Below are 26,961 nucleotides of genomic sequence, written 5' to 3'. Positions count from 1 at the left end.
TGAAACAAAGTTTATGTACACTGAACCATCAGAAAGCAAAGGTGTCACTGTCTCAGCTACCCATGAAGACTATCTGTGGTTGTTTGGCATCACCAATATTCCTGATTCTGAATTTGTCTGCTACCAATAAGCAATCATTTCTTACACTTATTCACACATAAGTACTTAACAGTAAAAACTATGACATACCATTAGTATAGTGAAAAAATAATGTGTTCAGGATGAGCAAGCAACACGGCAGCATCACCAGAGTGCCTGGGACGCTGAATAAACTGTGTTGTGCTTGCATCTTGATGACAACTCATCACATGAGGTCAGGTATGGAATTTTCCACTTGTGGTGTCATGTTGGCACTCAAAAAGTTGCAGATTTTGGAGCATTTTGGATTTCAGATTTTCGTATTAGGGATGCTCGACCTATATTAGCCACAAACCACATGCCAGAGGCTATGTTGGTCTGTTCCAGTAATAATCCCACCCTCCACATGGCAGCTGCCATTGGAGCTCCTACTTGGTTAATTAAGTAGTCCACCATCACCTGCCTTTATCTGTTTTTTTTTTTTTTTGCAGGAGCTCACAGGTGATTTGAATGGGGATATAATGGGAATGACCTTTAAGTCTTTGTGGAGGGGGCACAAATACCTGGAATTGTGGGAGACTTTTGGTCTTGTTTCAGATTTATCTTGAGTGGGAGTGGGGAATGGGCAATTTCAGAACTTCCACTTGATCCATAATGGCTCTTCCTCATGGTGAGGGTTCTGCTGGCTGTTAAGTAAAACCATCCTATTTGCACCCAGGACCAGGGAAATAACCATACGGAGGGTCCTCTGACTTGATGGACTGTGAGAAGGACTTAGGCCAAGGCTCCCTTTATTCCTGGCCTGACAGTGATAAGGGAGACTGATGGCACTTCAGCTACCCTGGTATCAGGGTCAGTTCAGACTGTATGCAACAGTCCTCAGAAGGTCTGGGCCCCCCCCCCACTTAGTGTCGAGTTACAGCAATAGCTACGCTAATTGTATGGCTAGGCAACTGTATTGTTAAAGCAATTCATAACTAAAGCCAAAACATTTCATTATTTTAGTTACACTAAGTTTTCCATTTGTATTGTCAGGGGTAGGGCCCACAGACCCTTCAAACCCATTGTACAGACTGGGTCACAGACCCCTCACATGCCAGGCTGGGTCACCAGACCCCTCACACACAGTTCCACACTAGGTAATTGGAAAAGATTCTGGGAGCCATTGGCAGATGACATGAACTCAGTCCTCAGCAGTAGCAGCAGCAGCGACAGTGGGCTCTCGGGGGCACAGGCAGCAACAGCCTCCAGCAGCAGTAGTGGCCTCCCTGTGACCCCCCCCCCCTCCGCCAGGAGCATCCTAGGGACTGGGGGCCCTGTGGATCAGAGCCACTCATCCTTTATACTTAAGTCCATAACCCAGGACACCTGGGCACACATGCGCAATTACATTAGATAATAACCAAGGAACACCTGGGCACACATGCATATTTACATCAAATGCTTGGCAAGATTCTGAACATCTGAGGCGCCCTGACCATTCTCCTATATTTTCCCTATACCTGAAGTTCTACTGGAGAAGGATTGGGGCATATTTATTGTGTGTACTTGGGGTAGCATTGCAGGATCCTTCCCCAAGGGGATCCATCCAACCTTGCCTTCAGTCAGCTGGCTCTGTGTTGGAGAACTGGCTCAAAGCTGGGAACTGGATGAAGGAATCACAATTTGTCATTGCAGTGGCTGATGTGAGCCTTTTGTTCATGAGTTCTTGACTTTTTCTTATAAACACATCAAGCAGTAACCTCAGTGATTGCCCAATCATCTCGCCCCGTAGGAATGCTGTGGTTTATGAGCCATTCCCTAAGGTCACTACTGGTCAACACACCCTGGTTGCCACTCTGGCCTTGTTGGTTGTGGTAATTGTGTCTACCTGCTTCCGACAGTTAAGTGGTCCCGCCTTGGTTATGCCAGAATCTCATCATTCCCAATGACTAGGGAGCCCAGCACCACGGCAGCACCATCTGTCAACCCTAGCATGCAGAGGCAGCCCCCCCAGGCTTCTCAAGGATACCAGGCCCTTCTTGCCAGTGCCTTCCTTACTGAAGGGACAATTCTCTGGGCTCTCCTGGGGAATATAGTCAGATGTTGGGTTCTCTGGTCACCATGTTTACATTCCCACATTTTGAGCCATCCCATACCTTCCTCGGGATGCCAAGGCAGTCTCACACCCTCGCCTCCTTTCCTGAAGGCCAGTACCATGTCCAGGTTCCAGGAGCCATCCCAACAGCATAGGGACTGGTTCAGGTGCCTTTACCGAGATGATATCCCAAGAGTCATAGGAGGGTACACCATGCTGATAGCTTCCCCTATTCTGCCTTATATTCTTCCCCCTCAAGATCCACTCCCAGTGTCCCTCAATGGGTAAGTCCTGGGCCTTATTTTTCTGGCAAGAGAGGTGGGTTTCCTTAAACATTGACACAGAAGCCTCTGGCATTCACAAAATACCCTAAGTGAATGGCTGACCTGAGCCTGTCAATCAATCTCTTTCTTAAATGCTTCCAAATCTGGTAACAAAAGCCAGCAAATCTCACAATCCGTACAATTACCAGTTACCCCTGATGCCAACTCTTCCCCATCTACCCGTACCTCCTCCCAGTCCAGCATAGGTGAGGGCCTAAGTATTTGTGTCTGATGTATCATGGCCCCACTAGCACCAGCTACAGGGTTCTTGTTGCTATTTGACATATATGAGAAATCCAGGTACAGACTCATCCTGAGGATCTGCTGTTCAGGCCATTTCTGGTACCAGTGGTCTGAATTTGGGTTCCTCTGGAAGCAGAACATGAAACAAGGCTTGGGTGTAGATGGTTTGAGAGGTGACCCAAGTGCACAAGAATGAGGGATAGTGGAAAGAAGGAAAAGCCTATATAAGAATGTGTATCGTGGTTAGCACCCTGGGCAACAGGGACATGATTCTGCCAAGGCCTCCTGAGAAGTACATGAAATGTCTCCAGAATTGTCTGCCTAGAACTCAGGTGAATGCAGCTGTCCACCCTTTCTGTCCCCCACTGGTTGATGGTTGCCAGGGGATGGACTCCCCAGTGTTCCTGGGTAGAGCAGGTCTGCTGGTATTTGGGGCATAAAGACAAAAAGACGTGAGGTGTGAGTTTGAGTTGAGACACTGTCTGCACAAAGCATTCTGAGCTCATGCAAGACTGTCCACAGAGCTGCAACTGATGTGGGTATGTTTTAAAAAACACTTCTCTCCCTTCTCTTTTCATCTATATGTCTTGGCAATCTTTCCACATGGCAAGTGTAGAGTACTTCATTCTCAAGAGCTGTATATTTCATTATATGTGTGTGTTTGTGTGTGTATACATACATGCATATACAATACACATACCATACAAACCATAATGTATTTTATCAGTCCACTTTTCTATTTGTGTCAGATTTTAGTAGGAAAAATTTTTAGACATATAGAGAGTTGAGAGATTCTACCATCCAGATTCTACCATTAACATTTTACTATCAGTCCATCCCTTCATCCATCCATTGATCCATCTTATTTTTGGAGCGCATTTCAAAGAAAGTTGCAGACATCAGTGTCCTTATACTTCAGCATGCATATCATTAACTAGAGGTCAATATTTGTTAATAGCTTTTATTAAAATTTTAGGGTAAAATTTATATACAGTGAAACACACATATTTTAAGTGTACTATTTGATGAATTTTAACAAATGCCTAACCCAGCATAATTCAAAACCCTTATCCAGCTATAGAACATTACTCCAGAAAGTTTCCTCGTGTCTCTTCCCATGCAGTACCTGTCCCCACTCTCCCACAGATAACGACTGTCTGATTTTTTTCCCACCATAGATTAGATTTTCCTGTTCTAGAACATCCTATAGATAGTTTGTGCCATATAAACCTTTTTGTGTAAGGCTTATTTCACTCAACATTTTTGAGATTAATCTATGTTATTGCAAATACTAGTACTTTGGGCTTTTTATTGCTAGGTAGTAATCCATAATATGAATATACTATAATTTGTTCATTTTCCTGTTTATAGACATTTGGGTTATTTCCAGGTTTGTGCTATTATGAATAAAGCTATGGCAGAAAGCTCCACAGCTCTTGGCAGAAAGTCTTGGCCTTGAACCTGGACATCAGAGCTCATTCTATCTGGCCTCAGACACCTCCTCCGCTTTGACAGCTGCCCCGTCTTATCTATTTGAGGTTCTGTGGCTCCTGCATGTGGTCTTGCCCTCTTTCTGCCAGTCCTCACACACACGGTTTTTTCCGTCTGTGTCGCCCTCCCCCTCGACTAACATTTCCTCATCCTGGGACTGAGCTTAGGTCAGTGGCTCTCAACCCTGGCTGTACAAATTCAGCATCTGGGCAGCTTTAAGAACTGCCAGTGCCTGGCTTCCACCCAAGACCAATTAAAATCTGAATGTCTGGGGGCGAGGTCCAACTTTGCTCTTTTCTTTTTTTAAAAAAAAAATTTGGCAGCTGGCCAGTAACAGGATTGAACCCTTGACCGTGTTATCAGCACCCTGCTCTAACCAATTGAGCTAACATGCCATCCCCAACTTTGCTACTTTTAAAAGCTTGCATAGGTGATTCTGATGTGCAGCCAAGATTGAGAGCCATAGTCTGGGGTGTTTCTTCCTCTGAGAAACTTGCCCTTGCCCCCGACTTGCAAGTCCCGTGCCATTTATTTCTGCTTCAGCATTCTGCTCACACTTACTTCACCACCTGGACCTCCTTGTGTTAGCTCTTGGGTCTCTTCGAAGCTAGATTGAAGCTTCATGTGGGGTGTTGACTGAAATCAAAGCTGATGAGGCAGAAATAGTTTTATAAAGGTTTATTGAAAGCCAAGCTTGGGGACCAACCCAGGAAACACAGCCTACAGAATTGGGAAGTGCTCCAAAGTCTGTTACAGGCTGGAAAGATTTCACAGGAAAGTTTGGAAAAGGGAGAGGGACTCATACTGGAGTTGTCCCAGTTTCATTGGTGGGTAAAATACAAACGTTACAATTATTGGCTACAGTTTACACCCTATAGGCTAGAAATGTCTACACACAGAACAGGCAGTAAACTTCATGCCTCAGCTACTCTCAAAAACAGCTCATTTTTTCACTTAAAGTCAGCATGTTATGCATTAATAGGTACATCAAAAATTTCGGGAATTTATATATATTCCTTACTTCGGAGCAGGATGTCGATATCAGATCATAAGACCTTTCCCCAAGGTAATTAAGTTTCAGACAGCCTGCTGGAGTCCATGTCATCATTTGCCAGGGTTGTGGTCACATGTGTGTGGTTCCCTTCTGTGATTACTCAGCTCATAATAGGTGCTTGTTGACATTTGAAAATGGATGGTAGGGAGATATTTAGGATGGACTTTGAGGTCATTTGAAGGCAAAGATGGTGCCCCACTCTGCGTGGGACAAAGGCTGACTTCCACTGCCTGCCACCATAGTTTCTCGCCAGCCTCCCTCTGAATTCCTTCCTTTAGATAAGTGGATTTCAAACAGCCCTTCCCTCCTCCTAGCTCTGCCTAAAGTTGCTTTGCTTCTGTATTAGTCCATTTTTGCATTGCTATAACAGAATACCTGAGACTGGGTAATTTATAAAGAAAAGAGGTTTGTTTGGCTCACAGTTCTGGGACAACTACATCTGGTACAGGCCTCTGGCTGCTTCTACTCATGGTGGAAAGCGGCAGGCAGCTGGCTGGTGCCAGATCACATGGCAAGGGGAAGCAAGAGAGAGAGAAGGCAGGTGCCAGGCTCCTTTTACCATCTCTAGCAGGAAATAATAGAGTGAGAACTCTACCTGCCTACCTCCCCACCCCCAAGGAAGGCATTAATCTGTTGATGAGGGATTTGTTCCCATGACCCAAGCACCTCCTAACACTGCCACATTGGGGATCAGATTTCCATATGAGCTGTGGGGGGACAAACATATCCAAACTATATTAGCTCACTTTCTACCTATCCAAAGAATTTCCTCAACTCATTGAGCCACCTTTGAACTTGTGGGGAACCTTTATTCAGCACTTAGTCATATACATATGAGAATGTTTTCAAAATCATCCATTAGAGCTAATCATCCATTCGAAATAATTTTTATATTTCTGTGAGTTTTTTCAGGGGACTCTTGCCTTTGAATGGAAATTAAAGCCTATTTACTAGAAGAATAATATGATATTAAATTGGTGCTTGCCGTTTTAAAAATGATTATTAAATTATTTATTTGTTTGTTTTTGATTAGCTTTAGTGAGATGTAATGTACATACAGTGAAGCTCTCCATTTGTCCCTATGCATTCTGATCTGAGTTGTTTAATTTCATCTCCCCAGTTGCATTTCAGGCAATGTGTGATCTAGGACTCATGCTCTCAGAATTGTTTCCAGATATGGCTTCAAGGGCAACTCCCAAAGCTACCACAGACTGTGATGCTGCTGTGACTAAAGCTAGTATTGTGACCTTTGAAAGCCTAAAGATGCCCAAAGAATCTTACTCATAGTGGAAGACACTAATTAGATGGTTTCTTGGAACCCTGGTCTCGTCGACACCTGTGGTCTGTTGCTGCCTTTTTCCATCCACGAGAGGGCAGTGTTCCACTCTGCCTAACAGTCGGCCCCCCCTTTGAAGTCTTCCCTTTCAAATCCTAGCAATTTAGCTCATGAAGTGACCCCAAAGCAGTGTTTCTTAAAATCTTATTTGACTGCTAGAAATACATCTTACTTGCAATGCAGTAGAGACATGCATGCATATGCTACTCTACATATGTGTATATAACAAAAGTTTCATAAAGTAATACTTTACTATATGCAGTGTACTCTTACATTGTCTATTCTTTCATTAAAAACTACTGATCACCACCCAAATTGAGTTTGTTACTCACAAATTTAGTCACAGCCCACAATTTGAAAAACATTGCCTTGGAGTTCCTTTAGTCAATACCCTGGATAGTTACGGATGAGGAGAGGGTTAGAGAGGAGCTTGCCCAGGTCATTCCGGTACTCAGAGCAAAACCTAGAATGGAGCTTCCAGGCTTTGGACTTTTGATCCATTGCTTTTTGCCCTATATTTTACACTTAGAATTTTCCTAATGGATCTTGGTGATCCCAGTAACATTACTGTTGAGGCACATTAGTGCTCAGATAGGTCACAACCACAAGGATGCAGTGTGTGTGTGTGTGTGTGTGTGTGTGTGTGTGTGTGTGTGTGTGTGTGTGTGTGTGTATTCCATTCCCAAGCCTCCTGAGCAGCACACTGGAATATCATCTCGGCCACTGATTGTCAGATCGCTGCTGGCATCTGGAAGCTAAGCCCTGTGGAATCCTGCATGTGGATCCTCCTGGATGATTTCTGTTACCTGAGTGCATATACTGAACTGGCTTGGCAGTGATTTGTTTAGTAGCCCAGAAACCAAGCATTAACTCCATCAGCGTATTATGCAAATTAAATGCATAGGGAGTCATCTGCTATTGTCACAGGATCTACTCCTGAAATGCAGATGTTGGAAGTTCTCACATGGTCCCATCCCTGCTCCACAGAATGCCTCCCAGAGGACGTTCAAGATCGACTACAGCAGGGACCGCTTCCTCAAGGATGGCCAGCCATTTCGCTATATCTCGGGAAGCATTCACTACTCCCGTGTGCCCCGCTTCTACTGGAAGGACCGGCTGCTGAAGATGAGGATGGCTGGGCTGAACGCCATCCAGACGTAAGTAGGAGGGCACTTGGCTCTTACCTGGGCTTCAACACCCACACCGGGAGAGAGGGTATGGCTGCATTTCTCAGTGCACTACCTCACTGCTCAGAAATGGAAAATAGTCCAGTGTGGCATTCTGGGTGGGACTTGTCATGAGCTTCGTGGACCCTTCTTCAGATAATTAACCACTTCCTGTCGTGAACTTTGTCACCAGAAATCATAAAATAAATATTAGCTTTAAAAGGCAGAGAGGGAAGTGGCAATGATCGAGTATTTACCAGGTGCTGGGCACTGTACACGAAACTTAATTTCTGGGAGGTGAGTATTACTGTTCGCATTTATAGCTGGTGAAACTGAAATTTGCCCAAGGTAATGTATCAGATCAAAGGTCTAGCTAGGATTTGAACATAAAGGTGTCTGCAGGCAGCCATAGCTTCTCTCAGCTCTAAGGGGTGTGAGGCAGAAGGCACGATGCCTGTCGTACCCCATCACAAGGGTCACAGCTGACATTCCTATAACAAAGGACAGGTTAACAAGAGAAAAGCATAACAAACTTTTTTTTTTCTTAAAGATGACCAGTAAGGGGATCTTAACCCATGACTTGGTGTTGTTAGCACCACGCTCACCCAGTGAGCTAACCAGCTATCCCTATATAGGGATCTGAACCTGTGGACTTGGTGTTATCAGCACCACACTCTCCCGAGTGAGCCATGGGCCAGCCCCATAACAAACTTTTTTAAGCAAAGTTTTATGTGACACAAGAGCTTTCAGAAAGGAAGACCCAATGACTCGGGAAAAACTGTGTTTTGGGGGTTTTCTTTGCTGGCTGGTATAAGGATCGAACCCCAGACTTGGGTGTTATCAGCACCACACTCTAACCAACTGAGCTATCCAGCCAGCTCAAAAAAAAAAAAACTGTATTTTTATGCTTAGGTTCAATGCAGAATGGGCAGCCATATAGAAATGTGATTGGACAAAAGGGTATTATCTAATGGTAATAGACAGAGGGGGAAACCCAGCAAGGCCAATCTGCTCAGATTCTTCTTAGCCTCTCTGTGTAACATTCCTTCCTCCTGGGCCTGGGGCAGGACCCCTCTGGAATGAGGGTCTTCAAGGAAGGGAGAAGAGAGAGAATGAGCTTTCTAGGTTTTATGGCTTTCCTTGTTCTAATCTGTATGACCTGCTTTGGGGAAGAGGAGTTCTGGTTTCTATAACTGGCTTAGAGAGAGAAGGAAGGGCAGAGACAGGGAGGTCAGAGAGACATGGCTTCTGAGGCCTTTCAGTCCCCTTCAGTTAAAGTACCCAGCACGCCAGAGCACTGTACTTTGAGATGTCCTTTTCAGAGCCCTGCTGGGGGAATAAGCCTTGTCCTCAGGTAAATTCCTGAAACTGACTCAGCAAAGAGAGGCATGCTGAAATAAAGGTGTCTTAGAGATAAAGTGGGTAATATTGTAACAAGGCAATGACACAGTGACCTTTGGAGTTGTCCTCTCCATTTGGTAATAATCATTTGTATCTCTACCAAACAAAAATCTACAAATTAATCTATAACTTCAGAGTCTTCCCTCTAATCGATAGTAAATAGAAAGTCAAACAAAATATTTCCCCCAGAGAATGAAGAAGCCTTAGGTGGGCCGGCTGGACAGTCCTCCATTTCCAGTTGGAAAGGAAATGCAGTCGTCCTTTTGCTTAACTCTTAACCCTTCCCGCCTTCTTCTCCTCCTGATCCACGTGTTGGCAACAGTCCTAAGAAGGCCTCCTTCCCCCGTCCCACCCCACTCCTGCTTCTGACTCTGCCAAGAGTCCAGGAAAGGGCTGTGTGTGTCTCGGCAGGTATGTGCCCTGGAACTTTCACGAGCCCCAGGCAGGACAGTACCAGTTTTCTGAGGACCATGATGTAGAATATTTTATTCAGCTGGCTCATGAGCTGGGACTGCTGGTTATCCTGAGGCCTGGGCCCTACATCTGTGCGGAGTGGGACATGGTGAGTGTGGCCGGAAGGGCTCTGCCTGCATGGTGTGCATGGACAGGGGTGGGCTGGCAGCCAGGGGATTTGGGGCAAAGTGGTTTAGAGCAGTTTAAATAAGACTGCCATTCCAGATAGCCTGGAGCCTGTGACTGTACCCAGCACAGGTGTCTGTCACCTTAGGAGGGTGTCCAGGTGGAGAGGGACAGGGAAGGGTCAGAGCATAGGTCCTCTGGGCAGTCATTCACATAACTCACTTTACTGATCTGTAAAAAGCAGTTCATCATGTTGGCTCTGCCTGTCTCACAGGGTAGTTGTGAAATCAAGGGAATAATCTGTGTAAAACAGGCTTTGGTTCTCAAAATATTGCATTAATGCAGAGTGATCTTAATTTTACTATGTTCCAATTTATAATTTTCCTGAAAATTACAAACCAGAAAGCCCATCTCAAATAAATACCCCTTCTCTCTGAGGTTTTTCTTCTTTTCCATCACTGCTAATAGTAATTTCTAATCTCCCCTAAGCTCCTTCCATGAAATGGACATTATAATGGCTTCCTTTTTTTTTTATTTCCTATCCTAGGGAGGATTCCCTGCTTGGCTATTAGAGAAAGAATCTATTATTCTCCGCTCTTCTGACCCAGGTAAGTTGTTACAGATGTCTTGAGAGACTTTACAAAAGCTTACATAATTTATATCAAAAGGCTCAGGTATTTTGAAGGCTGAGTTCCTTCTGCACAAATACTTTTGAAAGTTTAGTGAAAGTCTGAGGGTTAATCATCGTCCACTGTATAACACCAGACATTGAACCTGTAGGAAATAAGACTTTCTTGAACTGCTTGACCAGATCTTGCTGATAAATGGGTAACTCTTTGAATTGGCATTGAGCCCAGTTTGTGGTTGACCAACTGACTTCAATGCTCTTCCTGCATACTTAGCATATTAATTATATAACCAGTGACAGCACCTAGCTTATCAAAATGGCAAACTGGTTTCTGGGATGGTGTCACTGGCTTGCTGGTAGCTGCCTTGCCTTCTGTTTCTTTGTCTGTGTTCACATAGTGATATGTGAATGATAGTTTTTTTCCCTTGTCTTTTTTAACCATTAGAGTTTATTTTAGCTATAAACCCTCATCAATCAGAAGGTCCCATTTAGCTGCACTTCTGTCTTCTGAAGACTTCAGTTTCTCTGGAGGACGGTAGTGATGGTGGAGGTGGGGTTGGTGGTGAAGATTACTATAGCAGCAGTTATCACTGATTAAGTTTACTGAATAAAAGTGTAGTGTATCATGCTCTGCATATATTTCCCTCTTATTGCACTACCCTCGTGTTTTGCACTCTTAGTATGTTATTGGTGTTTTCAGATGTATTACCTCATTTAACCCTTATGGCAACTTTATGAAGTATGTACTATTATTATTCCCATTTGACAATGTAAATATATAATTTATTAGAACTTAATTTTAAAAAGAAAAAAAGCCCTACTGTGATTGAGAGAAGGACATGACATTCAGTCACTCTTTTCTTCATTCAGCAAACATTGCCTTTGTGTCCCGTGACAAGGACAGATACGAGGCATATGATCCTTGTCCACCGAGGAGCTCAGCTAACGAGACAACTGCATTGCAGGACAACTTTTGTTGTATTTTGGGAATACGGGACAACCATGTATTCCCAGGATCACAAAAATTTGTTTTGTATTATGTGCAGCTTGAAATTATATGGTTGGGTAGTTTTTTTTTTTTTCATTTTTTCCTAAAATTATGAAATACGTCACACATACATAAATGTGCAGCGTAATGAATCGTTATAGACATTTGTGATGTGTATCTGCCCCCATTTCAGAAAGTAGTTGTTGAGTCTTGTATATCCCTATCTCTGCTGCCAGCCCCAGTGTGATAAGGCTGCACTGGTGTCTCTTTGTACTAAAAGGTGTGTGATGGTGTTACATCTGTCTTGTTTTCCAGATTACCTTGCAGCTGTGGACAAGTGGTTGGGAGTCCTTCTACCCAAAATGAAGCCTCTTCTCTATCAGAATGGAGGGCCAATTATAACAGTGCAGGTAACCATGGAATTAAGCATGGGTGTGGAGAGGGGAAGGTTTCCATCCATCTACATTATATAAATGGTAGGGGCATTGCAGACATGAGCCTCGTAAGTCTGTTCTTTTAAGAGGTAATGCCACAGATGATGCTTTTACTTAAATTGCATTTTGGGAAGGCATTGCCATTTTTTGATGCCTGCTGTGTACCAGGCTCTGTGCTGGATGCCCTACAAGTATTATTCAGTTCTTCCAACCACCCTCTCTTTTAAATGGAGAAGTTTGAAAAGGTTAAGTGACTTGGCCAAGGTCACCCAGCTGGCAGGTGGCAGAATCAGGATTGCACGCTCATTCTGTTGACCCTGTGAGCTGGTTCTTTCTGTCATGTGACACCACCTTCTGGCTGCAGGGATGCAGTGTAGACTGAAACACTTTGGTATCTGCACTGACTGACTGAGGAAGTTAACTGAGGAATGGAAAGAGGATGTGGTGAATTGGGACCATTATGTTTTCTCTCCCACTTCCTGCCCCCGCCGTGTTTCTTCCATGGTTCTTGGCTATGCAAAGACTGATAGTCTGCAAAGACTGAGTTTCCTTGAATATTTTTCTATGCCTTCTTTTTCTTCTTCCTTTTTATGGAGTAAATTCATACGATATGACAATTTCCTGTGTGGCTTCTTTCACCTCATTCTTATGTCATAAGCTTTTTTTTTTTTTCATATCAATAAACATGCATTGTGTATCATCTTTTGTGGTTGCCCTGCTTGTCTTTTGAGAAAGTTCACATACAGTCTCCCTCTGTCCGGAAACCCATCCCAGGTGACTTCAGTGGCTTCCGTCGAACTCTTAGAACCCTTAGTTGGTGCCTCCTTTTGTGAAGCACATGTGGCAGTTTATCTTGTTCCATCCCTGACCAGTTAGTTGTCTCGCTAGTCTCCTTGGCTCCCCCCTGTCTGCCTGCCAGCCATGAAGTCACATCATACACGTCCACATCACACACCTACCAAATGGTTCTGGAATTGGATAAGAAAGACCTGGGGGGTTGGTAGACAGTGTTCCTGTATGTAAAGGTTTCTATACAAACTGATTTCTATCTCTGTCTTAATTCAGGTCGAGGGATAGTGTTACCTCAGTTCGTGACGCTGGTGCTCTCTCTGTGCCCAGAGAATTTGAGGAGCTGTGTTTCTGCGGCCAGCGTGAAAATGGGTCAGACTAGAAGGCTCAAATCCCTACCTGAGAATGTTTAGGGCCCTCAACATTGTAGTCCTACAGATGCAGGAAGCCCTGGCAGGGCCTTATTCATCCTTATGATTCAGTCAAATATGCAAATGTTTCATTCTGTAGGGATTAGCTAACTCAATGCCATCATGGTGGTTTGCATATGTGAGTGTTTATCTCAGTTTGTACCTAAAATAAGTAAAGCCACAATCATCTATTGATGATATACAAGGTGAAAATAATTAGGAGTGGGCAATCTTACACCCACAACTTTACTTCATCCGGTTAATGAGGTATTCATCATGATGTCTGTTTTTCCCTGTTGTTTTGGAAGATCAACAACTTTTAAGAAGTTTATGATGCTTGAGGAGCTTACAGGATGAGAGAGTTACTCTAGAACAAAGACCTGCAAGCCATGGCCAAAACCGGCTACCTGTTTCTGTAAATAAAGGTGTATTGCAACATAGCCACACCATTAGTTTATATGTGTTGCCTATGACTGCTTTTGTACTACAGTAGCAGAGCTGAGTAGTTGAGATAGAAAACCTTGTGGCTGCAAAGCCTAAGACATTTACTCTCTGGCCTCTTATTAGAAAAGTTTGCTGACCCTCGCTTTAGAAAAGTCAGTGTTCCTCTGAATCCCAATGTGACTTTTTCTGTGGGTCTTTCAAGCCCTTTTCTGTTTGTATGTTTCCCCTACCCTCCTAGCCTTCACACACCTCATTTTTTCTCTTACTGGCAGTAACATAGAACCTAAGTATGGTCTTAGTTGTTCGCTTTTTGAGTACTTACTAGATGCCAGGTGCTGTATTCAGGTACTGACTCAGTTAAACCTCATAATAACCTGGCGAGGCAGTACTATTAGTCTCTTACAGATGACAAAACATTTTATAGGTGGAGTCCCATGGCTAGGAAGTGGCAGAGCTCAGATTTGCATGTGCACAACTGATCCTCTGATGCCTGTGCTTGTGACCACGATTCTAGGCTGCCTTGCAAATGTGCTTTTCTCTCTCACAAAACCTAACAAAATTACCTGTATGTATTTATTACAAGCCTGTTTATCTTAAGTTATAAAATACAATGATGATAGGGCTGGCCCAGGACTCACTTGGGAGAGTGTGGTGCTGGTGACTTCAAGGCCACGGGTTCGGATCCCTATATAGGGATGGCCGGTTAGCTGTCTTGGGAGAGCATGGTGCTAACAACACCAGGTCAAGGGTTAAGATCCCTTTACCAGTCATCTTTAAAAATATACATATATATGTATATATACAATGATGATAATGGATAAATAAGACTTGAAAAAGTAAGATTGTTGGGTTGGGGTGTGGGGGTAGGTAGAGAAGAATACGGAGTTCAGTGCTCTGGGCCCCCTCTGTTGCTAGAGCTGACGCTTAAATTTAGCTCTCAACTTCTTGGCAGCCAAATGATAGAGACACAGTCATTGAAGTAGCTCCTATTAAAAGAGGGGAAAAAAAGAAAATGAGCGGGGGGAAAACCTTGCCGGTATTTGCAAACCTTTTCTTGGCATTTATCTCAATTATTCCAAAGGAATTTTCATGGGACTTATCAAAGCATCAGGGCCAATCACCCAAAGGGAGTTTTCTACTCTATGTGAGTAGCAAATGCCTCCTTTTTTGGTCTGGCTTCAAGACCAGCGAAGACTGGGTACTGGGCGGGCTAGCTATAGTCTGCTTTGCTTCCTGAACCCATAATATGAAAGTGTTGCCAGAGGGACCCTCTCCGAGAGAATGATCATTCACAAAACCATTTGAGGGGCAGGACCTTGCAGATAACAGTGGTGGCATTTAGTTCATCATCACTCATCATTCATCCGGCATCTCCAACTCTGCCCTCAGGCTACTGGCAATTTCACAAATGGGCTGCCTCTTACAGGAATGCCTTCTGCCCATTCCTCTTCCCCAGCTCCGAGCCTTTCCTCCTAGAGCTACCTCAGGCTGCCTCTCTGGGAAAGCTTCCTTTAGCCATCTGTCCTGGCCACCCTCTGTCTGGGCATCTCTTTTCTGAGGGCTCACAGTTTCTCGTGCTTATGATTAAAGACCATGTATTCCCAGGATGACAAAAATTTGTTTTGTATCATGTGCAGGTTGAAATTTTATAGTTGGGTAGTTTCTTTTTCTCTTTTTTTCCTAAAATTGTGAAATACGGCACATGTACATAAATGTGCAGTATAATGAATCACTGTAGTGTGAACCCCCATGTAAGCACACATGGATGGTACCTAGAAGCTTCCCACGTGTCCTTGATCATACCCCATTTCCTCCCACTGTCCTGACTTTTATGGTCATCACTTTCTTGCTTGCTTTGCTTTATACTTTTACCACCTATGTGTGTACTTAGACTTCATAGTTTGGTTTTGACTGTTTCTGAATTTTCTATAAAGGGGATCGTACTGTATGTATTTTTCAGCATTGTGCTTTTTTCACTCAACATTGTATTTCTAAGATTCTTTGATGATTGGGTACAGCTGAAGTTCATTCATTTTACTGCCCAAGACCAATATTTCTTAACCTTTTTTTTTTTCCTGTTGCCCCCTAAGGAGACTTTTTAGACTTTTTTTTTTCTAATTGCCTCCCCACCAATGAAATTTTAATACCTGAGTTATTGTATCCCTATTTATATACTATATGTATATCTGTGTTTATATAAAAAGAATAAGTTTTTTGTTTTTGTTTTTGTTTTTGTTTTTTTATCCCATGAGAATCCATATTCACCCCTTGGGATGTATCTACCTTATTAAGAATGCATGCTTCGGAGCAGAGTTTCCTACCCTCAGCACTACTGCCATTTTACACCTGACCAGTTCTTTGCTGTGGGCGTGTTCTGTGCACTGTAGGATATCTAGTAGCGGCCCTGCCCTCTACCCACTGGATGCCAGTAGCACCCCCCGCTCCCTGCCCCTGTGTCACAGCCCAGAATGTTTCCAGACATTGCCAGATGTCCCTTGGGAGACAAAAGAGCTTTTGATGAGAACCATTGATGTTATTGACACAAACTGAAAATTGGTAAATAAGCACAAAATGGGAAGAACCCTGGACATTTGACAGCAGGAGATCAAGTAAATGATGGCACATCTGTATCCGTATCCAGCATTCACCCTTCCTAGTGCCGTGGATATTTTGGATAATATATGAAGGAAAAAAGCAGTGTTATGACTGGTGTGTATAATAACAATACCAGTTTTGAGGAAAGAAAACATTATATATTATTTGTGTATATTTAGTGTGTGGGTGTAAATCTGGAAAGCTGTATACTAAAGTGCTTATAGTAGTTATCTCTGAGCAATGGAATTAACAGATGGTTTTACCATTTTCTTTTAATTTTTCTCCATTTTCTAATATTTCTACCATGGGAAGGTATTATTTATGTAATATTGTTTATATAATGTTTAAAGTATCTATTATCTATTATAGAAGAGAATATCACTACACTCCAAAAAACAATTTGGTGTTTTTTGGTTTTGTTTTTCTTATTTCTGGGTGGTGAGGGAGGGTTAGCAGGAGATAAGCTTTTATGTTGAGTTGCTTTTTGGAAAAATAAGTTTTGAGGTCTGCAGGAGACATTTCTGACAATCTTTAAGGCTTGTCATCTCTGCAGATACTTTCCTCAAACAAAAGCTTGCATTAGAATGGCTACATTAGGATCTCCTAATCTCTCCCTCCTCTTTTGTAATTTGCAGGTTGAAAATGAATATGGCAGCTACTTTGCCTGTGACTATGATTACCTGCGTTTCTTGCAGAAGCGCTTCCGCTCCCACCTGGGTAACGAGGTGGTTCTGTTCACCACTGACGGGGCCAGTGAAAAATACCTGAAGTGCGGGGCCCTGATGGGCCTCTACGCCACCGTGGACTTTGGAGTAGGTCAGTGTCTGTAGTAACAGAAAACGCAGCTTAAAATCAGCTTTCTAAAGTGGCATGTGTAGATTGAATGAGATTTCTCAAATTTTCCTTTATCAAGTAACAGGTAAAATAGAATAATTGTACCCCTCAGTTGCAGAGAGTTGTTGTTTTGAAGTCTATAGGATGAGAGCTTCCAGAGTAGCTTCATTTTCAGCACTGGCAGTGCCAGCCTAAAACCTGGAGTCCTGCTGTCTCAGTGCTGGGTGGTCCACGCCGCATGAAGAAGGTGGTGAGCAGTTCCAGCTGGGAGGTGTTCCACCCCGAGACAGTCGCCTTTCAGGCTCTGTGCCTGCTGCTCTTCTCTGCTCCTCCTGCCCTCCCATCTGGGCAGGATGCCTCATAGTAGCAAACTCTCAAGTCAGCCACTGGCTGGCATCATCACCCTGCCAGCCCTTGAGTACAGGGAACTTACTGTACATTTCTGTTGCCCTTCTTCATAACTCATAACACTGTGAACTGTGAGGGCTGGAGGTGGTTTGGCAGATGTTACAGAAATTGTCTTGCACTCAGTGTCGTGTAAGCTGTGAAGGTTCCACAAATGAGAAAGTTCTGCATGCGTGAGCAGCATGGTGAGGGCACTTTTGGCCATAAGACATGTTAACAGGGGCCGAGCCCATGGCGCGCTGGGGAGAGTGCGGAGCTGGGAGCACAGCAGCGTTCTCGCCGCGGGTTCGGATCCTATATAGGGATGGCCGGTGCGCTCACTGGCTGTGCGCGGTGCGGCCGGTCACAAAAAAGACTGACGGAAAGAAAGAAAGAAAGAAGGAAAGAAGGAAGGAAGGAAGGAAGGAAGGAAGGAAGGAAGGAAGGAAGGAAGGAAGGTAGGTAGGTTAACAGAGTCTTCATTTAGGTTGAGAGCAGCTTTCATAAAGGACGTGACAGCTAAATGCAGCATATGATCCTGAATGGGGTCCTAGACTGGACTTTTTTTTAATTTTTATTTTTTTGCTATGAAGGACATTATTAAGATGATTGCACTCTTTAAGTAAAGTCTATAGATTAGATAATAGTATTGTATCAATGTTAATTTCCTGATTTTTATAATTGTGGTTTTTTTCTTTTTTCCATTTATTTTTTGTACGAGGGTACTTCAAAATGTATTGTGTTTATTTAAAGAATCCCCTTGTTCTTAGGGACTACACACTGAAGTATTTAGGGGTTAAAGGGCCATCATGTCTGCAACTTATTCTCAAATGGCTAAGAAAAAAATACATATATTTTTATAGAAAGAGAGAATCTGATAGGGTAAATATGGTAAAATGATAATAATTGAGGAAGCTAGGTGAAGGGAATTTGAGAGTTATTTGTACTCTTCTCACAACTTTCTGTAAGTTTGAAATTATTTAAAAATGTAAAGTTAGGGGCCGACCCGGTGGCGCACTCGGGAAAGTGCGGCACTAGGAGCGCAGCAGTGCTCCCGCCGTGGGTTCGGATACTATATAGGGATGGCCCGTGCGCTCACTGGCTGAGCGCGGTGCAGCCAGTCACAAAAAAGACAAAAATATATATATATATATATATATGTATATATATAAGTTACAAAAAATAAGAACGTTACTGAGACCCCAAAGGTCCATTTGCTCCCCTCTCAATAGCCAATAATCGAGAGACAATAGCTGGTATGAGAGTAAAGGTGGCCTTTAATCAGGAAGCTGGCAGCCTGGGGAAATGGCGGACTTATGTCTCAAAGACGATCTCCGCCTCTCCTAGGTTTGCCAAAGGGTGTTATAGGGGTCTGCGGTGGAAACTGAGTCATGGTGATCAAGCGGGGACATGCAGACATGCTTGAGTGTTTCAGATCATCATCAAGGAACTGCCCAGGTGGGAGTTGACCAGCATCATACTTCACTCTCCATGGGTTCAGTTCCTGTTATCCTCAAACAAGATCAGGTTAGTAAGCTAGTACAGAATGACCATCTGGGTTAATCATTTTTCTCTGATTATTTGTTTACAGTGTGAGAGAAAGAGTCATTGTGTTCTGGCAATTAGCTGCAGGCTATGTGGTTTGGCTGACAGGAGAGAACAAGTTTTTGAGTTCAAAGGTTTAACAAAATGGAGTCACTTCAGTTCAGGCTGTTACAAAAAGACCAGCTCTTCAAGTAGCATACGGACCCTGCTGTTCTGCCCTCTGAGGTGTAAGACACTTCAGCACATTGCATGTCCAACACTTGCTGTCTTTTGAGAGGGATGTACAGGAGACTGAAACGTGGGAATGAGGCTGACGTCGCATTTTTAAAGAGGTTGTTCTACATTACCAAAAAGAAGAGAGGAAAAGAACTGACTTTAAGTGAGTGTTTCTAGAAACATGGTACTTTGCTCAGAGCATTTGGTGATACTCTTATCTACAAAGAGCTGCAGAGGAAGTGGCATGCTGGTTTCATCCTGCTTTGGCACACTTCCCATCACAGTGATGAAAAAGCTCAGTAATTTTCTGTTGGGATGAACCAGTTGAAGATTATTATGAACTTGTCATAAGCATTATTTGTATGTGAGGTGACAGTGTGATCAGTACTGTTGGGGGTTAAAAGACAGGCCACTGCAAGGCCAGTGTTCCTGGGGCAGGGTGACCTCCAGCTGAAGCTCCTGCCAGTTTCATTGACTTGTGTGGGAGAGAGGCATTGGCCGGGGGTCAGATCTCAGGAGGAGGCTCATGAGAACAGTGTTTAAAGATCTGAATGCCATTTAGTGTTTAATAGTAAGAAATACAGCATGAAGTAAATGAGGTTCTGCTCTTTCTTGATCAGCACATTGTCTTCTGAAAACTGGAACAACTGGAGCAAGGGGTTATTGGAAGATCTTGTCTGGTATCATTTCCACTCTGGGATACCTGCTGTGGGAACTGGATTGTGAGGTGTGGGGCCAGGGTGTCCTCTGCTCCAGTTGGTGTGGGCACTGTTCATGCTTACTCTTTCACTGACACGAGCCAGACTTCTTTGTGGAGAAATTCTTTTTTTTTTTTTAGAGGAGAAAGGGACCATAGAAGACAAGGAAAGTAAGACAAGACAGGCATCCTAATGGAATGTTTTAGAAGGAAAAATTGAGAGCAAGTGGTTTGGGATAGCTGATGATGTACAAATTAGAATTCAGGGCCTAGCCAATAGCTCAGTTAGTTAGAGTACAGTGTTGATAGCATCAAGGTCAAGGGTTCGGGTCCCTATACCGGCCCAGCAACCAAACCAAAACCAAAAAATAATTCAGAGGGCACTCTTATTCAGGGATAAGCACAATTAGAGCATCTTCATTCCTTTGATTTGTTAATTAACTGGCAAATATTTATGGCACCATATGTGTTTGCATCACCATGGAGGCTACAAGGAAATGTCTTCATAGCAGGCCCCTCCTGTAGCAAGCATTTAGGTCAACCAAATGTCTGTGTGAAAAGTTAAGCACATAAGACATGTGTCCAAGCCCTGGGGAAACACAGATGAAGAAGACAGGCCTGTGAAATAAACTCCTAAGACAGTCCAGTCAGGAGAGGCCATGGGGACCTGCTCAGAGAGAAAGCAATGATCTGTAGTCCCTACACCTCCCTCAAGTTGATGGTCTGTGTTTATCCTGAAGCTAGCTTGGAGGTATTCCAGGCCCATGGCAACATGGGAAAGGACAGAAGGCCTGTCTTAGTTTTGGCTGCTATAGCTAAATACCTTAGACTGTGTAAATTATAAACAACTGAAATTTATTGTTCACAGTTCTGAAGGCTGGGAGGTTAAAGATCAAGATGCTAGCAGATTCAGTGTCTGGTGAGGGCTTTCTGCTTCAAAGATGGTACCTTCTTGCTATGTCCTCACATGGCAGAAGGGGCCAAGGAGCTCCTTTTTATAACAGCACTAATGCCATTCTTAATCACTTTCCAAAGGCCCCACCTCAATACTATCAAACCAAGTACTAGGTTCCAACAAAAGAATTTTGGAGGCACCAATATTCAGACTGTAGCAGAGCCTCGGGCTCAAGTTCCATGAATGGCTCATGTTTTTTAACTTCTTGTCATTCCCATGACTGACCTTTCTTCTCCCTCTTGTAATTTTCAGGCAGCAACATCACAGCTGCTTTCCTACTCCAGAGGAAGATTGAGCCCAAAGGACCCTTGGTAAGAATTGGGGATAAGGGGTGGAGAGACTGTTGGCTTGTACATCAGACTCTATGCTTTTGCATCCTGATCTCATCTCAGGGCCACTCTCAAAAATGGTATTACTGTGCCGGTCCCATGGCTCACTCGGGAGACTGCAGCGCTGGTAGCGCCAAGGCCATGGGTTCGGATCCTATATAGAGATGGCCGGTGCGCTCACTGGCTGAGCGTGCTGCAGACCACACCGTGCTGAGGGTTGTAATCCCCTGACCGGTCAGAAAAAAAAAAAAAAAAAAGTGGTATTACTGTCTCTCTTTTCAGTGAGGTTCAGGGAATGTGTGTCACTTGCCCAGTGAGTGGCTGGCCAGGATGTGAGTTCAGGTCTGTGTTTCTTGAGAACTCTTTGTGATAGAGTTTCTCCACCTTTAAAGTGTTTACAAATAGTTTGGGGAAGGTGCTAAAATGCAAAATTCAATCTGCTGGCTCTGGGGTGGGCCCTGGGATTCTGCATTTCTAACAAGCAACCAGGTGGCATTGAGGATGTAGTTTTACTGACCACAAAATGGACTAATACAAAGATATCACAATCTTAAATATGTATGGACCCAACATCAGAGCACCCAGATATATAAAGCAAATATTATTGGATCTGAAGGGAGAGATAAACCCCAATAAAGAATATATGAGGACGTTAACATGCTTCTCTCAGCACTGGACAAAAATTTAGAAGAGAAATGTTAGATTTAAACAGCACTTTAGATCAAATGGACTTTTACAGACATTTATAGAACATTTCATTCAACAACTGCAGAATATACATTTTTCTCATCAGCACACAGATCATTCTTCAGGATAGAACACATATTAGGCCACAAATCAAAGTCTCAACAAATTTTAAAAGATTGAAATTATATCAAGTATTTTTTCAGGCCACAATGGAATAAAACTAGAAATCAGCAACAAATAAAACTTTGGAAACTATACAAATACATGGAAATTAAACAACACACTCCTGAACAACCAATGGGTGAAAGAAGAAATAAAGCAGAAAATTAAAAAATTCCTTGGAACAAATGAAAATACAAGCATAACTTACCAAAACCTATGGGATACTGCAAAAGCAGTACTAAGAGGGACAATTATTGAAATTAGTGCTCACATCAAAAACGTTGAAAGGTCCCAAATAAACAACCTTACATTACACCTCATGGAACTAGAAAAGCAAGAACAATCTAACCCCAAAATTAGTAGATGGAAAGAAAAATAAAGATCGGAGTAGAATTAGATGAAATAGAGAACAAAAAAAGGGTACAAAAAATCAATGAAGCAAACAGTTGTTTTTTGAGAAGATAAACAAAATTGACATACCGTAGGCTAGACTGAACAAGAAAAGAAGAGCAAAAAACCCAAATATCAAAAATCAGAAATGAAAAAGGAGACGATACAACTGATTCCACAGAAATACAAAGAATCATTACAGACTATTATGAACAACTATACATCAACAAATTTGAAAATCTAGAGGAAATGGATAAATTTCTGGACACATTCAACCCTACCAAGACTGAACCAAGAAGAAATAGAAAACCTGAACAAACCAGTAATAAGTAACAAGGTTGAATCAGTAATCAGCAGTCTCCCAAGAAAGAAAATCCTATGACTGGATGGCTTCACTGCTGAATTCTACCAAACTTTTAGAGAAGATATAATACCAATTTTTCTCAGACTATTTTAGTTTTCCTCAAACTAAAAATCAAAGCACAGGTTATTCTCCCAAACTCATTCTATGAGTCCAGCTTTGCCTTGATACCAAAACCAGACAAAGGTACAACATAAAAGGAAAACTATAGGGCAATGTCCTTGATGACCTTAAATGCAAAAATTCTCAGCAAAGTACTAGCAAATGGAATCCAACAGCACATCAAAAAGATTATAAACCATGATCAAGTGGGATTCATCCAAGGGATGCAAGGATGGTTCAGGAGATGCAAAACAATGTGATACACCATATCAATAAAATGAAATATAAAAACCATATGATTATCTCAGGAAAAAGCATTTGATAAAATTCAACATCTCTTTGTGATAAAAACTCTCAACAAATTAGGTATAGAAGGAAAATATTTCAACACAATAAAAGCCATATGTGATAAACCCACAGCTAATATCATCTGAACAGGGAAAAGATGAAAGCTTTCCCTGTAAGACAAGAACTGGACAAAGATGCCTACTCTCACCACTCCTATTTAACAAGTACTGGAAGTTCTAGCCAGAGCAGTCAGGCAAGCAAAAGGAACAAAGGGCATCTAAATTGGAAAAGAGGAAGTCGAATTGTCCCTGTTTGCAGATGACATGATGTTACATACAGAAAAACCTAGACAACACCAAAAAACTCTTAGGGCTGATAAACAAATCCAGTAAACTTGCAGGATATAAAATCAATATACAAAAGTCAGTAGTATTTGTATATACCAACAATGAACTAGCAGAAAAAGAAATTAAGAAAGCAATCCCATTTACAACAGTTACCAAAAAATAAAATAAATTAATTAAATAAATAAAATAAAATAAATTTAACCAAGGAGGTGAAAGGCCTCTATAATGAAAACTACAAAACACTGATGAAAGAAATTAAAGAGGACACAAAAACATGGAAAGACATTCCACGGTCATGGATTGGTAGAATTAATGTTGTGAAAATGTCCCTACTACCTGAAGTGATTTACAGATTCAGTGCAATCCCAGTCAAATTACCCTTGAAGGTTAATCTAGGTGTCAACTTGGTTAGATGAAGGAATGCTGAGAAACCTGGTAAAGCAATCTTTTTAGGTGTGTCCGTGAGGGTGTCTCCAGCAGAGATTAGTATGAGAGTCTGATTGGATTGGATGGGAAAGACCCACCCTCAATGTGGGTGGGAACCATCCAATCCTCTGGGGGCTCAGAGATAACAAAAGACAGAAGAAAGAGGTGAAGCTCTCTCTCTCAATCTGCTGGAGCTGGGATACACTCTTCTCTCCTGTCCATGGACATCAGAGCTCGAGACTCTTCAGCTTTTGGGTTCCAGAACTTACACCAAGGACACTATCAGCTTCCCTGGTTTTGAGGCCTTTGGACTTGGACTGAGCCACGCTACCAGCATCCAGTTTATAGATGGCCTATCATGGAACTTTTCTTCATAGTCATGTGAGCTAATTTCCCTAATAAATCCCTCTCACATAATTATAACATATCCTCTTGATTCTGTCTCTCTAGAGAACGCTGACTAATACATTACCAATAACATTCTCCACAGAAATAGAAAAACATCCTAACATTTGGTTGGAACAACAAAAGACCTTGAATAGCCAAAGTAATCCTGAGCAAAAAGAGTAAAGCAGGAGGCATTATGCTACCTGACTTCAAATTATACTACAAAGCTGTAGTAACCAAAACAGCATGATACTGGCGTAAAAGCAAACACTTTGGCCAATGGAACAGAATAGAAAGCCCCAAAATAAACCAACATACTTAGAGCCAATTGATCTTTGATAAAGACAGTAACCATACATTGGAGAAAGGACAGCCTGTTCAGTAAATGGTGCTGAGAAAACTAGATATTCAGGGCCGGCCCGTGGCTCACTCGGGAGAGTGTGGTGCTGATAACATCCCTGTATAGGAATGGCTGGTTCGCTCACTGGGTGAGCGTGGTGCTGACAACACCAAGCCAAGGGTTGAGATCCCCTTACTGGTCATCTTTAAAAAAAAAAAGAAAGAAAAGAAAACTAGATATTCATATGCAGAAGAGTAAAACTACACCCTATCTCTCACCATATGTAAAAATCAACTCAAAATGGATTAAAGACTTAAACATAAGACCTGAAACTATAAAACTTCTAGAAGAAAACACAGGGAAACACTCCGGGATATAGGATTAGGCAAAGATTTCATAAATAAGACCTCAAAAGCACAGGCAACAAAAGTGAAAGTTAACAAATGGTATTTTATCAAACTACAAAGCTTCTGCACAGCAAAGGAAACAATCAACAGAGCAAAGAGAGAACCTACAGGATGGTAGAAAATATTTGCAAAAAATACATCTGACAAGGGGCTAATTTCCAGAATATATAAGGAACTCAACTCAATAGCTATAAATAAATAAATAAATAAATAAAATAGCCCAATTGAAAAATGCACAAGGGAACTCAGTAGACATTTCTCAAAATGGTCACTAAGTATACAAAAAATGCTCAACATCACTAATCATAAGGGAAATGCAAATCAAAACCACATTGAGATAGCATCTCATTCCAGTTAGAGTGGCCATTATCAAAAAGACAGAAAATAACAAATGCTGGTGAGGATGTGGAGAAAGGGGAGCCCTTCTGCACTGTTGGTGGGACTGTAAATTAGCGCAGCCACTATGGAAAACAGTGTGGAGGTTTCTCAAACAACTACAGATAGAACTACCATACTATCTAACAATCCCTCTGCTGGGTGTATACCCAAAGGAATGGAAAGCATCATGTTGAAGGGACACCTGCACCCCCATGTTTATTGCAGCTGTGTTCACAATAGTCAAGATAAGGAACCAACATGAATGTCCATTAACAAATGATTGGATAAAGAAAATGTGGTACATATACATAATGGAATACTACTCAGCCATAAAAAAGAATGAAATTCTGCTATTTGTGGCAATATGGATGAGCCTGGAGAAAATTATGTCAAATAAGCCAGGCACAGAAAGAGAAATACCATGTGTTCTCACTCATATGTGGAAGCTAAAAAAAGAGAACAAAGCAAAACAAATAAATAAAAAACAATAAGAAGAAGAAGTTGAATTGTTAAATGGAGAGAGAAGAACTATACTTACTAGAGATGGGAAAGGGGGTGGGGAGGAGGGGTAGTGAGAGGCTGATTAATGGGCATGAAAGTAACTTGAGATAGAAAAAATAAATCTTACTGGTGTGCAGTCAACCCAGAAATCTATAATCAATAATGATTTACTGCATGTAACCAAATGACTAGAAGAGAGGAGATCTAATGTTCACATCACAAAGAAATGATTACATTTTGCAATGATGAATAAGCTAATTTCCCTGAATGATCAGCACACAGTGTATACGTGTACTGAAATATAACTCTGTACCCCATAAATATGTACAATCAATGTTTCAATAAAAAATTTTTTGAAGTAAAAAAAATTTTTTTTAAAACAATCCCTTCACCCAACAAAACTTTCCTACTGTATTTAAACTGAGTGTAGGTTAACAAAATTTTGGTGTAGGTATAACTTTTCAGCAATACTTGTATTACATAGGATGAGATCTCACTTTGGGTTGGCGCCTGAGGGCCGAGTATAGGCAGTGCTATTATTGGAAGTCCTCACTGGTCTCCAGCCCTGGGTTATGCCGTGCATGTCAGCCCCCTTCCACCTGTCCCTCAGTGGAGTAGATGGACCGTGTTGGGAAAATAGAATAGTTTGGTCAGGGCCCTCACCTCGGGTCCAGCTGGGTGTGGTTTTAGCACATCCTTTGTAAGCAAATTGTGTGTGTGTGTGTGTGTGTGTGTGTGTGTGTGTGTGTGTGTGTGGAGTTAGTGCATGTGCATGCTAATGTATCTTTTTAGTTTTGTTGCTATTCTTGTTGAGAGAGAGGGAGGGAGGGAGAGACCGAGGGAGAGACAGAGAGAGAGGAGTTTTAGTGAAGCAGGTGGGTGGGCATTGGCCTCAGGCAACCACACAGCACAGCCATGCTTTCCAACCTACAGCTTCCGAGGACCTTTTGGCCGGTTACCTAGCTCATAGACCTGCGTGTGAGGGGTCTGGTGACCCAGCCTGTGAATGGGCTTGAGGGATCTGGGAGGTAGCTCAACAATCGTCCCAGTCGGCAGGATTACTGGCAGGTAAAAGAGCCTGACAGCTGGCATGGTCACCTAGCTTTACAATTGGCGTCACGAGCAGGATTAAGAGCGCTACAGAGCATTACAGCGAAGCTCCAGTATTTGAAGGTCGTAAGTCTATCCC

At 42.5% G+C, this 26,961-nt stretch overlaps 1 protein-coding gene across 1 annotated transcript in view; it reads left to right on the top strand.

Moving 5' to 3' along the window:
- The window catches only part of GLB1 (galactosidase beta 1), an 89,965-nt gene that overhangs the window by 13,164 nt on the left and 49,840 nt on the right, over nt 1–26,961 (top strand). Inside the window, exons 2-7 of the mRNA XM_063113639.1 lie at nt 7,590–7,759; nt 9,581–9,731; nt 10,296–10,356; nt 11,680–11,774; nt 16,672–16,852; nt 20,920–20,978. Coding sequence (XP_062969709.1) covers nt 7,590–7,759; nt 9,581–9,731; nt 10,296–10,356; nt 11,680–11,774; nt 16,672–16,852; nt 20,920–20,978 — 717 coding nt within the window. The remainder of the gene's footprint in view (nt 1–7,589; nt 7,760–9,580; nt 9,732–10,295; nt 10,357–11,679; nt 11,775–16,671; nt 16,853–20,919; nt 20,979–26,961) is intronic.

This window comes from Cynocephalus volans, chromosome 11, assembly GCF_027409185.1.
Source record: "Cynocephalus volans isolate mCynVol1 chromosome 11, mCynVol1.pri, whole genome shotgun sequence".
Taxonomy (NCBI): Eukaryota; Metazoa; Chordata; class Mammalia; order Dermoptera; family Cynocephalidae; genus Cynocephalus; species Cynocephalus volans.
Note: the sequence above shows the minus strand (reverse complement) of the source record. Positions and strands in the feature narration are given on the sequence as shown.